The sequence below is a fragment of the Amaranthus tricolor genome, chromosome 10 (genome assembly GCF_026212465.1).
Source record: "Amaranthus tricolor cultivar Red isolate AtriRed21 chromosome 10, ASM2621246v1, whole genome shotgun sequence".
NCBI lineage: Eukaryota > Viridiplantae > Streptophyta > Magnoliopsida > Caryophyllales > Amaranthaceae > Amaranthus > Amaranthus tricolor.
The window spans coordinates 5,997,148-6,011,279 of NC_080056.1; the positions used below are offsets into that span (position 1 = coordinate 5,997,148).

General features: G+C 30.0%; 1 protein-coding gene across 2 annotated transcripts; it reads right to left on the reverse strand.

Moving 5' to 3' along the window:
• Positions 1 to 341: 341 nt before the first annotated feature.
• Positions 342 to 7,459, reverse strand: LOC130825540 (inactive protein kinase SELMODRAFT_444075-like). 2 transcript variants are annotated; one of them, XM_057690815.1, is made up of 8 exons: positions 7,129 to 7,459; positions 6,912 to 7,045; positions 3,847 to 3,941; positions 2,163 to 3,178; positions 1,849 to 2,009; positions 1,498 to 1,574; positions 1,126 to 1,426; positions 342 to 927 (listed from the first exon to the last, which is right to left on the reverse strand). In XM_057690815.1, exons 1-8 carry the CDS (start codon positions 7,319 to 7,321, stop codon positions 778 to 780), a joined length of 2,127 nt encoding a protein of 708 aa, XP_057546798.1. In that variant the 5' UTR covers positions 7,322 to 7,459; the 3' UTR covers positions 342 to 777. The 2 variants fall into 2 exon arrangements, with proteins under 2 accessions (XP_057546798.1, XP_057546799.1); XM_057690816.1 differs by lacking the exon at positions 3,847 to 3,941.
• Positions 7,460 to 14,132: the final 6,673 nt, after the last annotated feature.

Sequence of the window (14,132 nt, forward strand, 5' to 3'; positions counted from 1 at the left end):
TCACATCCTCTAAACCTGCTCATAATATCGAGTTGCTTCTCTTACAAGGAGACGTGGTGGCAATTCCGATACCCCATCTGATGCTAAAGAACTTAAAAAATATACAACCTAGGTGTAGATCAAAGACGAGAAGAATAAGATTAAGCAGTGAAGAGCATCGATAATCACCATCATAGAGAAGACATCATCCAACCCAAGATCAAATGAAGATCCACCATATTTTTGCCATCTTATGCCACTTCGGATCCCGGTATTTGATGTCAACAATTTTGTAAAGGATTAGCAAAGGGCTTGCTTTGATTTCAATATATCAAACAAAACAATTTCCAAGTAATACCAAGTAATACAAGCCATAATAAAAATATATATATAAAAATTTTTTTTTTGGATATTATGGATGTTGACTACAAATTCCAGGTTTAAGAGCTGCCAATGCTTAAAACACCTATACAACTACAAGGATATGTAATTTCTATAACTGTAGATCAAACCAACAAAACAAAAGTGAAAGAAGCACTTTGGAACAATAATAATGCTTGGCTAGCAACTTGCTTGCTCAAACAATGAAATACATCACAACTACAAAGAACGCTATGTAACAGAAAATTACGAGAACTATTGTACGAAAACCTGTGGTTCATTTCACACCAAAATATGCATCAGCTTTAAACTATCAATGATAATTAAAAGTAGGGTTAATATGCACAGAATGTGGTCCGATGCTGCATCTATATCTACATCCGATAGCTGATTCGTGACGTTATACCTAGAAACTTGTCATTGTGAAAGCTTTCGAGAGTGGCATTTTCTCAGTTCAGCGTGTTTACGAGTACTTAATCCTTGCATATGCCCACTTTGGCTACCAACTGAGTTTAAATCCAAACCAATAGGCATTTGGGTGTTACTGCCTTCCAATATTCTGAGCACCTGTGATTTACATAGGGAGAAGAACAATTAAAAAACAACTTGAGAAGAAATTCTATGTAACATACAATTTTTAGAGTTTTTATAAGATCATAGATGATAATTTTTAGTTTTATAGTGGTATTACTGTCTAAGTTCATGATCTACGGATGAAGGACTTGAGACGAGGAGAATGCAAAAGTAAGCAGAAAACAAACAGACCTTTGACATGGAGGGTCTGGACTCGGGATCACTACGAAGACAGAAGTAGGCTGCACGACCCATTGCCTGTATCTCAGGTGGAATGCTTTGAAGTTTAGAGGACAGCGTTGATTTCAAAACTTGATTCGGTTCCAATCCTGATAACGGATTAAAGAGCTGAGCCAACGAGGAAAGTCCCTTATCTTTCTGCAGTTCCTTAACATTTTTCCCTGTGATCAACTCCATTAATACTACTCCAAAACCATATACATCAACTTTTTCGGTAATGCTTCCGCCATCAAAGTACTCTGGTGCCAGGTACCTGCATTTTGTATAAGAAAATTAATATCAATTTAAAGAAATTGTCGTTAGATGAGAAGAAAATACAAGTACCCTGAAGCGCCTATGACTTGCTGCTCAACGCCCATGTTCCACTCACTGTGCAACCTTGCCAGGCCAAAATCACCAACCTAGATGAGAAGTTGGATGTTCAAAAAAATCAAATACAATTTTATGATTTGAAGTAAAAATCAAATGCACAGATGTAATCTCTATTGTTGTGTAAGATGATCAGTATGGAACCACTGAATGGGGGGGCAGAAGCTAGTTGATTGCAAGTTAATTTTTCTTATTGCAGCTAAAAGATATATAATTTAACAGTATATGCACATAGTACATGTAACTAAGTACTGGAGTACAATGAGCAAAATTTGAACTTATAAATAGACATGCATTCTGAATTACCATAGGTTCGAAATCGTGAGTTAGAAGGATATTGTTTGGCCGGAAATCTCTGTGTATTATGCAACCTACTCTGCAATCCTCATGGAGATATCTTAAACCTCTTGCAGCACCTACTGCTATCTTCAGGCGTGATTGTAAATCAAGACGTGAGGAATCAGTCCCTGTAAATCATAGGATGTTTGCACATAAAAAGTTAAGTACAGGAAAAGCCCCCCTTATTACCAAAACTATACAAAACGATCAAAAAATGGAACCATAGATTGCAGGGTACTGAATTAAGGTAATATAGAAATATATAGGGAGAAGCTATATACCATATAAATGGAAGTCCAAGGATCGGTTACAAATATACTCATAAACCAGAAGTCTCTTCTTTTCCTCAACACAAAAGCCAATCAGCAACACAACATTCCTGTGTTGGGCACAGCTCAGTACCCGAACTTCCCTACAGAAATCTGCATCTCCCTGAGAATCAATAAACTTCAATTGTTTCACAGCAACAACCTGGCCATCCCTCAAAATGCCTCTGTACACAATACCAAATCCACCTTGAGCCAATAGATTATCATCTGAAAATCCATTTGTTGCCGCCTCCAACTCCTCGTAAGTGAAACGTCTTGGAGGTTTCCCAAATGCTGGTGTTTTATTCTGGCAAGTTGAACATAAAGGAGGTGGTGCTGAAGATGTTCTAGCCATAGAAAAAGAATCTCGTACACTAGCGTGAGTGACCTCACTTTCTTTGTGATTGTTGTCAATCTTGAGCAATCCACTTCTTGATCCACATTCTCTCTGAATCAGCTTATCAACCATAAGCTCAGGAGCTTCAGAATTAGAGTCATATGAGTTTTTATATCCGGAATCTAGAGAAACCCTTTCATTATGAGCTTTACTTTCAGAAATCCAAAATGTGTTAAATCTGCTGCTTCTAACTGGGGAAACTAGCCTTTCACTTTCAGACACCATTGGGTTAAGTGGAGAATAAGCAGGTGTCAACCTCCCTTTATTTGGTCCCTCATATAGAGGATTTTGCTCATAAACCAAGTAGGGTGAAGGTGGCATGTCAAAGGTTGACAATGAAGCCTCTCCAGTGGTTCTTGAGAAAGAACTACTGGCATAATCAGGGCTACTAATAGGAGTGGAATGCTTCATCCTAAAGCTTAGCAGTCTACCACTATCTAAGGCTGGAGAAGAGGCAGCGGAAAAGTAAGGGGTCTGCGGCTCATCGGAGTATCCTAAATTAAGTCTAAGGACTTTAGGTTGAGAACCTTTCATCACAACTAAGCTGCAGTTGAGTTTATCAATGCAAGGTTTCAGTTCATCCTTCAATTTTCTGCATGAGATATGGATAATAAATGAGCATTTTAAATTCTCACATAATGATGAACTCAAGTGTGAACACCATAGAACAAAAGAAGTTTTAGGAATAGAGTCAGAGAAGAGTTGCTCATGTTTTCAGGAGAAAAACATGCAGCTCCCTCACTATCATCAAACTAGTATTAACATCAATAACTTCCAAGAAAATTTAAGTTGATTTTGGCAAAAAAAAGTGCTTGCAGAGCAGCAAACATTCTCACACATTTGGATTCATTACCAGATGTCCTATATATGCCTATTCATGCATGTAGCAAAGAGAAACATAGTAAGATTAAGCATGACTTACCAACAAAGTGTAACAACGATCCAGTTTGCACTAAACGAAAATATTTTATCTTTAGCTATTGTTTAGAAAAACTAATGAAAGATAATGATAACAGACATAAAGAAGCTATAAAGATAGTTCGAAGTTATAAAACTAGAAATACCATGTAAACCATAATCTATTAATACGCATTAGTTGACATATAATAGGAGTATTGAGTAACTTTGTCATAAGCTGCTTTAAAATTGTGAAAAGTTTGTAGGGAAAAATCATGATTCATGGGGTACATGATGGAAAGCAAAGGTGAACAATGAGCAATCGGATTGGAAACAAGAATTAATACATTGGTGTAGAATTACTTGTCCAATATGACCCAGCTGGCCCCGTTTCTCTTTGCTTCAGCAGCCACTTCTCCAGCAGGCAGGCCTAATACAACCTTCACTCTCACCTTCACCTGTCAAACTCTTGGATCATTGAATGAGAAACAGTCCGCAAGTTTGCAAAGAGGCAACTCATGTTTGTTTTGATATGTTATATTTAATTTTTGGTTACAAATTACAAAGTATTCCATTATTGTATGATTATTAGTTTGCTATGTCCGTACTTGTCCAAATAAAAGTCAGGAAATTTGAAACCAATAGGTTGATTACAGCTTGCCTTTTGATTCATCTTGTACTCCTAACTGCCCAAGTGTTTTAGTTACTTACTGCTCCACTGTCCAATCAATTTGTCGCATTTTTTATTTTGATCCGTCCTAATTTACCAGATTTTTAATTTTGAACATGATCCCACCATTTTTACTCTCTGTATCCTCTCTCTCATTTTGTAATATTATACTATTTTAACCTACTATACGTAAATTCCTAATTTCTATGTCAAAAGTAAATAGGGCTAATTCATCAACACGAAAGGGCAAGGCTTACCATTCATTAAATCTAAGGTACCAAAAAGGCAAGAAAGAAATAAAAATGGAAAAGCAATTACTTGAGAAGTGAGAAAGTAAAAAGAAAAATTCCAAAGTAACAAAGAAAAAATAAAGAAAGATGCAGGTCAACTGAGAAGTTTGAATCATACTGAAAAAGGTCTTTTTGTTTGGTATCCGCCGGTGGCAAATGTTATTCAAAAATTAAAAATATTTATTTTAATTATTTAAAGTTACTTTATTTTAAAATGGTTTTATGAAGTAGTTAAGTTAGGTTATTCATTTTATCTAATAGAAAAGCAAAAAGAATATATAATAATCTTTTTCTTCCAAAACATCTTCAATATTATGTTATTAATTATTAATGCTAGTTTGCATGAATGATTATCACCTTAAATTGTGTTTTATACTATGATTACATATTCCATGAATGAGTTTATGTGTAGTTTATTTATTTTGATATTCTAGCACCCATATGTTTATGAATATTTTCTGAAATCGCCAAGCAACTTAAAATGATGAACAACAAAATGAGACTACAGCACTTTTTCGTTCAAATTAATTAGCTGTCAAGTTAAAATTTGTACATTTATCAATTTACAATTTTATGCATGAATTACATCTTTTAGCAAGTAGAAGTTATAAAAATTCCATCAAAAAAAGTAATAAAAGTTTGATATTGTATATTGAAAATATATGCATCATAACAAATTTAACAATAAATACCATTTTTAAAGAAAAAAAATGCCATTTAAAATTAAAAATAATTGCAAAAACAAAAAACCGTCAATCAAATTTAAACGAAGAAAAGTATAATTTTTTTTCCTAGGCAGGCCAAGGGAATGAGTGACCTAGATGAAAATGAACTAAAATTATTTTCTGAAAAGTGATATTTAATCTCTAATTGACAAAAAACCCAATTCTCGAAGAATTTTACTACTACAAAAGCTTGTTCCAAAAATAAACTTTGGAGACTCAAGACTAAACCAGAGAACATTGAATACTAGTACTAGAACTCAGCTACATCTACCTACTGGATAAACAACCCACTACTAATAGACGTCAAGAAGTAGTGGAACCAACTCTCCAATAACAAATTGGAAAAATTATTTAGAATAATCCAATATTTTCATGATATTCCTACAATCTCACTTATTGATTAACCATAAACAATGTCAAATTAAGGGGTATTTTCCTATAGTAAACTTGGATAACCTGATCACTTGCTATAGTAAATAATTCATCAAAAAAGTAAATTGAAAATTAATATAAAATTAGAAAAAAATTTTAAAATTTACAAAAAAAATTCTAAATAATAAAAAAAGTCAGAATATTTTATTAACATTTTTTTTACATTTTATTTTAATTTATTTTTTTAAGAAAACAAAACTTGTTATATCAAATCATCAGGTTACCAGGTTTAGTATAAGAAAATACCCTTTAAAGTTAGGATTATTCATAGTTAATTAATTAATATGTGGATTATTGTAGGAAAATCATAAAAAAAAATTGGATTATTCTAGGTAATTTTTCCTAACAAATATTACTTGTATACTGAAATATGTATCACTATCAATTGCAAATTTATTAGACCGGATGAAGTATTATTAAATTTGTTTATTAATAGTGAATAGTTAATCTACCCAATCAGCTAAGTTTTTTCCCTAGTACTACTATGCATCCCTTCTTGAAGTATTTGAACCAACCAACTTTTTGTGCCATTTATTAAGACAAGTAGCTCATTGAATAAGAGTTGATTCAAGTATTTGTTGTCATCCGTGTTTGGTTAGTAGACTAGCAGTTGAGACATTCATATCCATACACATTCACATACACTCGACTCCAGAATATTCCCTAATCTCACGCGGCCTACTGCCTATTGTCTACTGCCCAAATTGCCCTGATTTTTTCTTCTAACCATAGACGACTTACAATCATCCAAACTGATCAGGCGCACCTCTGATCCCCAGGTCTCGAGACCCAGAGGTCGAATTTGTTTGCTATTTTGAGGTCTTGAGACCGGAGGTCAATTATGTTAGAAATTAATGCGTGATAAAATATACAACATAGTTAAAATACAAAATAAAAAATCATATAAAATCCCAGTTTTGCGGCAATTGCCCATGTCCTAAATCTGTAATTAAAATTTGAAAAGTAGCACAATGATTAAAGCAAGAAAATGTAACTGAATAAAGGTAAATTGACTTGATTTGGTTTAACTTTATTTTAAGCGCCCTACTTAATTAATATAAAGTTCAATAAAGAAAGCGAAAAAGAGGAATCCCAATACCTTTTTTTATTAATTAAATCTATAAAGTTAACTAGGAGAGGAATGAATGAATGAATAACAAAAAGAAACCTTCTAAAATATTACTAATTTTAAAAGTGCACAGCTAATAAAGTGAGCATTATCGTATAACAAACTCAATGATTTTTTCAAGTCAAATCCTAATTTTAAATTATTTTCGAAAATTGAGATTAATTAAATTTAATGATAATAACCTGAATTTGATTGTTGAATTGGAGAGCCATTTGAGAACAAGATTCAGAAATCTCAAGTATCTTCTCCGGCAAGTTTCCGCCCTCCAAACCCGCACAATTCCCAGTAAAACGAGGAAAATTCCATAATCTCCTTCCTAATTAATCAACACAAATCAATCAAAATTGAGCCCAAACAATAAACTAAATTAAATCAAAAAAAAAAATTCAATGGCACTACCAGAAGTTCTATCGGGAAAAACAGCGAGAAGAGAAATGCAATCAGAAGGACGAACAACATGAGTAAGAGCCCAAGCTAAAGGATCTTTACAAACATCACGTTCAGCTTTAATGGCAACTACAACTGATGCAGGTGCTGCTAATGGAGGCGCTATGTTAAACCTTCTGCTTGATCCAACTTTTGATGGAAGCATTTCAATGGCGGCAAGTTAAGTCAGTTATGGAAGAAGATGATTGATTAATGGAGTGTAGGAGTAAGGAGAGAGAAAAAGGGGGGAGTTGAAAATAGAGAGAGAATTGGAGTTAATTGGGTTATTTGTCTCATTTAAGAGCTTTGGCTATTTAATCACACCTTCTCCTTTTTTTATTGAGTTTCACTTAATTGTTTAATTCTTTTTCGTTTTCTTAATTGTTTTTATTTGTCATTTTGAATATTTATATTATAAATTTTAGATAAAACTAGCATCGTTTATCATCATTTAATATTTTACCAATACTTATAATTTTCATATATTTTACATAAATTTTTTATAACATTTTTATATTGTTTATGGTTTTTATATGTTTTCAATTAACTTTACTAAAATATTTTTTAATACTTATGGTCTCTATATTTTTTCTAACTAACTCTTTTTTAAATATTTTTTAAATGTTTATAGTTTATACTTTTCCTCTATCTAAAATATGTTATTTTTCTTAATTTTCATGAACATTATTTATGAGAATTTCTTAAAGAAACAGAGAAAGTACTTGACATTGATAAATTTGTGATTATACTTATACAAAATAAGATCCACAAGGAAGAAAGTTAATTGCACATAAATCCCATGGAGTTTCATATTAAAATTAATTAATAATAGACGAAGTTTTCCATCAAGTTAGTCTACATATTTCTAATTTTTTGATGGATATATTTTTCCAATAAATATGCCATGTTAAAATTGACATATTAAATAAACTCTGGTTTTAAGTTTTGATTTTTGTATGAAAATATTCTCATACAAAACTTGTTCCCTTTTAATTATTTGTCACACATCAAAATTACTTTTCCTTTTTTTTTTTAAATGGAGTTCAAAACTAATTTGCGGGATGGTTGTTTTGAATTTCCTCTTTTATAGAAGTATATACATACTTGTATTTTGTGTGTGTTTGCTTTCTACTTTTGATTTTCACTACTTTTTTCTTTTACTTTAACTTTTAATTTGAAATAAAAATTTGTAGATTAAATCAATCATGAACTATGATACTACTATGTTAGAAATTGGGATAATACTATTATATGGCGGATTTATTTGGTGTAGGAACAAAATAAGTCTTGTCAAATGATTTCCCTTCTTTGGCAAAGTCTTTTGGTATTTGTTATGTAATGAATACAAACTTCATTTATAAAGTTTTTTTTTGTATTTCGTATTTTCGTGATCATGATTTTAATATCCCGTTTAAAGATAAGGTTTATGTAGATTAAAATAATGAATAATTGATATTTGTTACCTCTTTAAAGAAAGGATAAAGAGGAATGTGATTAATTTTATTCCAAATAGATATAAGTTTGTGCACAAAGAGATTTAAGTGACATTGATATTCCATTCAAAAGCTACTTGCAAATACTACTAAGGCCGGATCCAAATAAAAACCAAATTGTAATAGTTCGTGTTGAAGTGAACCGGATAAATTCATACAAATATGAATTCTAGTCCACACATCAGACATTAAATTAAACTACTTCTAGGACTGAAGACGTTCTAGTGATAAAGAAATAAAATAGTAATGACGAAATAACAAGATAGCGAAAGTCTAAAATTACAACTTGAGAACCTACCGGCCTCTTCAAACCATATACAATCCGATTCAAAATGTACATACAAAAATAAAAATAATAAAGTATGGATGGATAAAATTCTAATAGTAATTCCGGTCACGATAGTCAGATCGACTACAGGTTCTATTAAAATAGTCCTCACACACTAGTCCCTACCTGCAAGTCAACCTACTAGTCGTCGAATGACAACATCATAGCAAGTTCCAAAGCACATAACAATACACGTCAGAGACAATATACTATGTATTATATTAGTTACATACAAGCAATGAGTTCATCATAGCATGCGAAGGCTCTATTAATTAAATGTCACGTTTGACTTTTCAGACTCCAATTCATGTCATTGCCCGTCTTGTTCGGGTCGTCAAAGGCAAAAATATGCATACCCCCATGATTACCGTAATGATCCAAAACTGCAATTACACAACCATTTCCAATTAAATAGCCCAATTTGGGTAATTACACAACCATCCTCAAATTCCAATTAAAACTCTTTGCAAATTATTTTGGGGTCTAAATCTTACGTGATATATAACATCACAATATAGAATGAGCACAACATTACTTTACATAACCAATTACAATTGTATGGTCTAAACGTGTACCTTAATAGCACGATTAAAGCAACTCAAGCGCTTCGTGATTTGAATCTCAACCTCTTATGAATCGAGGTTCTAAGCACAACACACATACAAAAATCATGTATTAGAACGTGTTACACATTTAATCCACTCCATACCATTAAGGCACTACTAAAACTTTATAATTTTAAATGGTTTCACCCAAATTTCAAAAATTCCAAAACTTAAAATCTAACTAGTAACTTAAACGGCCATTTCGGACAGTTTCGAAAATTCAAACCGAAAATCCGACTTCACCACTGCGTCCGGAAGGCATCAATTACCTTGGGTACCAAATTTCATAATTTCTAACATCCATTACTATTTTTAATTAATTTCAGCGTTTAACGAGTTTTGAATACAACGGATAAGTGAAACGAGAACAAAACACACTCGACATCTCGAATCGGGGCGCGACTTCCGAGACAGTAGCTGCTGTCCCATTATATATATATATATATAAATATATATATATATATATATATATATATATATATATATATATATATTTATATATATATATATATATATATATATGTATATATATATATATATGTATGTATATATATATATATATGTATGTATATATATATATATATGTGTGTGTATAGATATATATATATATATATGTGTGTGTGTGTGTGTGTGTATCTATATATATGTGTGTATATATATATATATATATATATATATGTATATATATATATATGTATGTGTATATATATATATATATATATATATATATATATATATATATATATATATATATATATATATATGTATGTATGTATGTATGTATGTATGTATGTATATATATATATATATATATATATATATATATATATATATATATATATATATATATATTATTGTTATTATTATTTAAATCATTAAATCCTTTTAATATCATCCTTATAATTACATGACTAAATCACAATACATACAAACCCACATTTCCCACTACTAATTGAATCTCAATAGTGAACCAACCAAAACTCTTAACACTTACACAACTCAATATATATAACTCATATACAAAACTTCATTATTAACTTAATTCATAATCAAGACATGAAGAATCATCAAATTAAAATATTCCCATAAATCATAAATCAAATTTTTTTTTTCAACATAAAAGAAAATCATGAACCCATAAGTTGTGACAATTAAATAAAATAATTCCACAACACTTAATTCCCTTAACAAATTAAGATTTTATTACAGAATCATAACCTAAAAAAAAAACAACTTCCTCAATCAAAGATATATAAACACAATTCTTCAAGCAAATTAAATTTTGTTAAAGAATTATGAACTCACGAGTGACTATATAAATTGACCCATATTTTTAAATTCCTTCTAACAAATTAAAATTTTGTTAAAGAAATATAAAATCATAAGAACTTATTTAAAATCAACATGAATATAGTTCTTATAGCAAATTTAGATTTTGTTAAAGAATTACTAATCATGGAAAGCTATACATATATATAAAAAAAATTATGACTTAATCCTTTCTACAACTTAAATTTTGTTAAGGATTTATAAATCATAGAAACTATATAAAATAACTCATGAATTAATTCCTCTAACAAAATCAAGATTTTTGTTAAAGAATTATAAATCATGGAACTATATAAAAAAAAACATCATGACAAAAGATCCTCTAACAAATTAAATTTTGTTAAAGAAATGTAAATCATGGGAAATGAATTATATAAAATAACTCATGACATAATTCTTCCAACAAATTAAATTTTTGTTAAAGAATTATAAATCATGAAAACTAAAAAAAAACACACAAACACAATTCCTTCTAACAAATTAAATTTTTATTGAAGAAATATGTAATTTATGAAAATAACCAAAATAAAACTAAGAACAATAATTCTTTTAATACAAATAAAAACAAAACTTTGATTAAAGAATTAAAATTTCAAAACTTACAATTTCAATGATTGAAGATTGAATAATACAATTGAACACCTAAAACTCAACTTAAGAATTTTCCTCACTTTTCCTCTCAATACTACACTTTGGCCTAAAATTTTGAAGCAAAAAGTGAATAAAAATTTCTGATTTTTTTGTTGTGAGTAGAGATTCAAAATAGGCTTAATTATTAACCTTAATTCCACCCTTAAAGCCTTACTAATTACCCCCTTAATTATCATTAAGGGAGGAGTTACAAACTCCCCAAAAGTCCCCCTTAACCGGCTCCCATTTCCCCTTCTTTATTTATTTATTTATTAATTAATTGTTCGGTTTAATTGTTAGACGAAAAGTTGTTACGCGATAACACGCGCGTACTACTTAAATAAATTAATTTAAATAATTAAACAATCAAATAACTAACTAAATTAAATACTCAAATAATTAATTAAATTAAAAAAATTATATTTTTTTCCGATATTTTAACGGAGTGTTACACAAATGATGTCGATGATATAAATTAATAGATAATTGTTGTTAAACCCTTCAAAAACATGCACATACTAAGGCCTGAACCTAAGTAATGCTATCACATAAGAAAATTCCTACCAACTTAACTAACACACGTACTAATATCTCTAAGTATATATACTATAAATAACTTAAAAGTTGTCAGTTGTCAGTTGTCATCATCAAATGACCTTGCATCCGCCTTTGAATACTACAAAACTAAATTAGATACAGGTTAGGCGTTGGAATAAATAGCTAGAATAATAAATATAATACCATAACATATCATACTATCACACTCCATATATCTCACTTTTAGCATGGTCCAATAGTAATAATAACACATATAAATTATACACGTATCCGCTCCAAAGTGAGAGCAGGAAAAATGTGGTCAAATGGACCCTAAACAAAGAAAGCCCAACAAGGGAAGCAGTGAGTGGTACCGAGTACACAATAAATAGGTTACCGGTAGATCTCAACAAAAGCTAAGCTATGGTTAATCCGTTAGAACAAATAAATAAATAAATAGGCATATAAATAATACAAGAGTAAAAATAGCCGAACAGACCCTAAGCATACAAATTATAAAAATATATAGGTATGGAAAAAAGGTAAGCGAAATAAAACTATTAACAGTTTAAAACATGAATTCATCGTTTTCAACTACATATATCTCTAGTCATATCCTCATAGAAATGCAACTCGTCGCAAGTTAACCTTATTTTGCTGTTTTGATATTTGTATCATAATATGTAATGAAAGTTATAAACTTTCCATTTGCATTTCTTTAGCTATATAAACCCACTTTGCAAAGTTGCAACTCACAATATGATATATAATACTCCCTCCTATTCACCTTAGGAGTCCCATTTGACTTTTCACGGATTTTAAGGAGAGTTAAAAGTGGGACCCTAAGGGTAGAAAAGAGAGTGGTATTATGGGTTTTTAATGTAAGGAAGAAAAATTAGTATGGGTAATGGAGGGTATAATTGAAATAGGATAAAGTTACTAAGGGCATAAAAGTCAAAAACCCATACCAAAAATAGAAATGAGACAATTAAGGTGACTTGACCATAAAAAGAAATGGGACACATAAGCTGGATAGGAGGGAGTACAAAAAATCATTATCTTCCTTTTTCAATTGTTTGTAATATTCAAATTTCCCCATTTTCTTGTGGTTTTGGTTTCATATAGAGGGTCGAAAATTGTTACATTGTTACTTAAGAAAATGAGTAAACTTTCATATATTTTGGTGCTCTCCACCTGGTAATATTGTGCAAACTACTAGTATTTTACGAAAATGTTGTTTCATCATGAGGACATCCGATTGTGACAATTTGCTAGCACAAAGTTTGAGTAGTATCGAGTATTTCTAAAAAAGAGCAACATAGCCCGTGACTCAGCTAAACTTTGGTAACATTATTTTTGTTGTTTTGTAGTTATTGGTTACAACATACAAAAATGGAAGAAATGCATGTATGAGATTAAAAAGTAAGTAATATATTAGAGAAAATTAAAGAAATAGTATGAATTATGATCAAAAATTTAAAAAATATTACAAAATTTGTGAGACATAAACGTAATTCGTTAGTAAATTTCGCTTTTCATAAAAGCTATTTATTTAATATCGAAAGTAAATTCCCATGGGAATCGCTAATAACTAATTATAATTATAAGGAATTCAAGAAAATTGTTTGATAAGTTAATTCATATGGAGTGTACACTTTCTAAGAATTTTATAGTCTTATGGTATTTGTTTATTTTGTCAAACAAACTACATTCAAATTATCCACTTAATTCCTATGAATTAAAAATAAGTTGTTGTATGGATTTGATTTACAATAAAACAGTATAGTGTGAAGTAACATTAAAAGGTATAATATGATAAGTTTATCCACTTTAGAATTACAAATTAAGTACAATTATTGAAAAATATTTTCTATTTTAAAGTTAGTGTACTATACTGGATTCATATTTTCCTAGGAAACATATAGTGTGTAAATATTAAAGAGTGGTTGTAATATTAAGGGAATATAACATAAAAATTTTATTTGTTTGAATATTAATTTAAATGAGAGATAAATTATATGGATTATATTAAAATAAAGAAATCTTAACAAACTA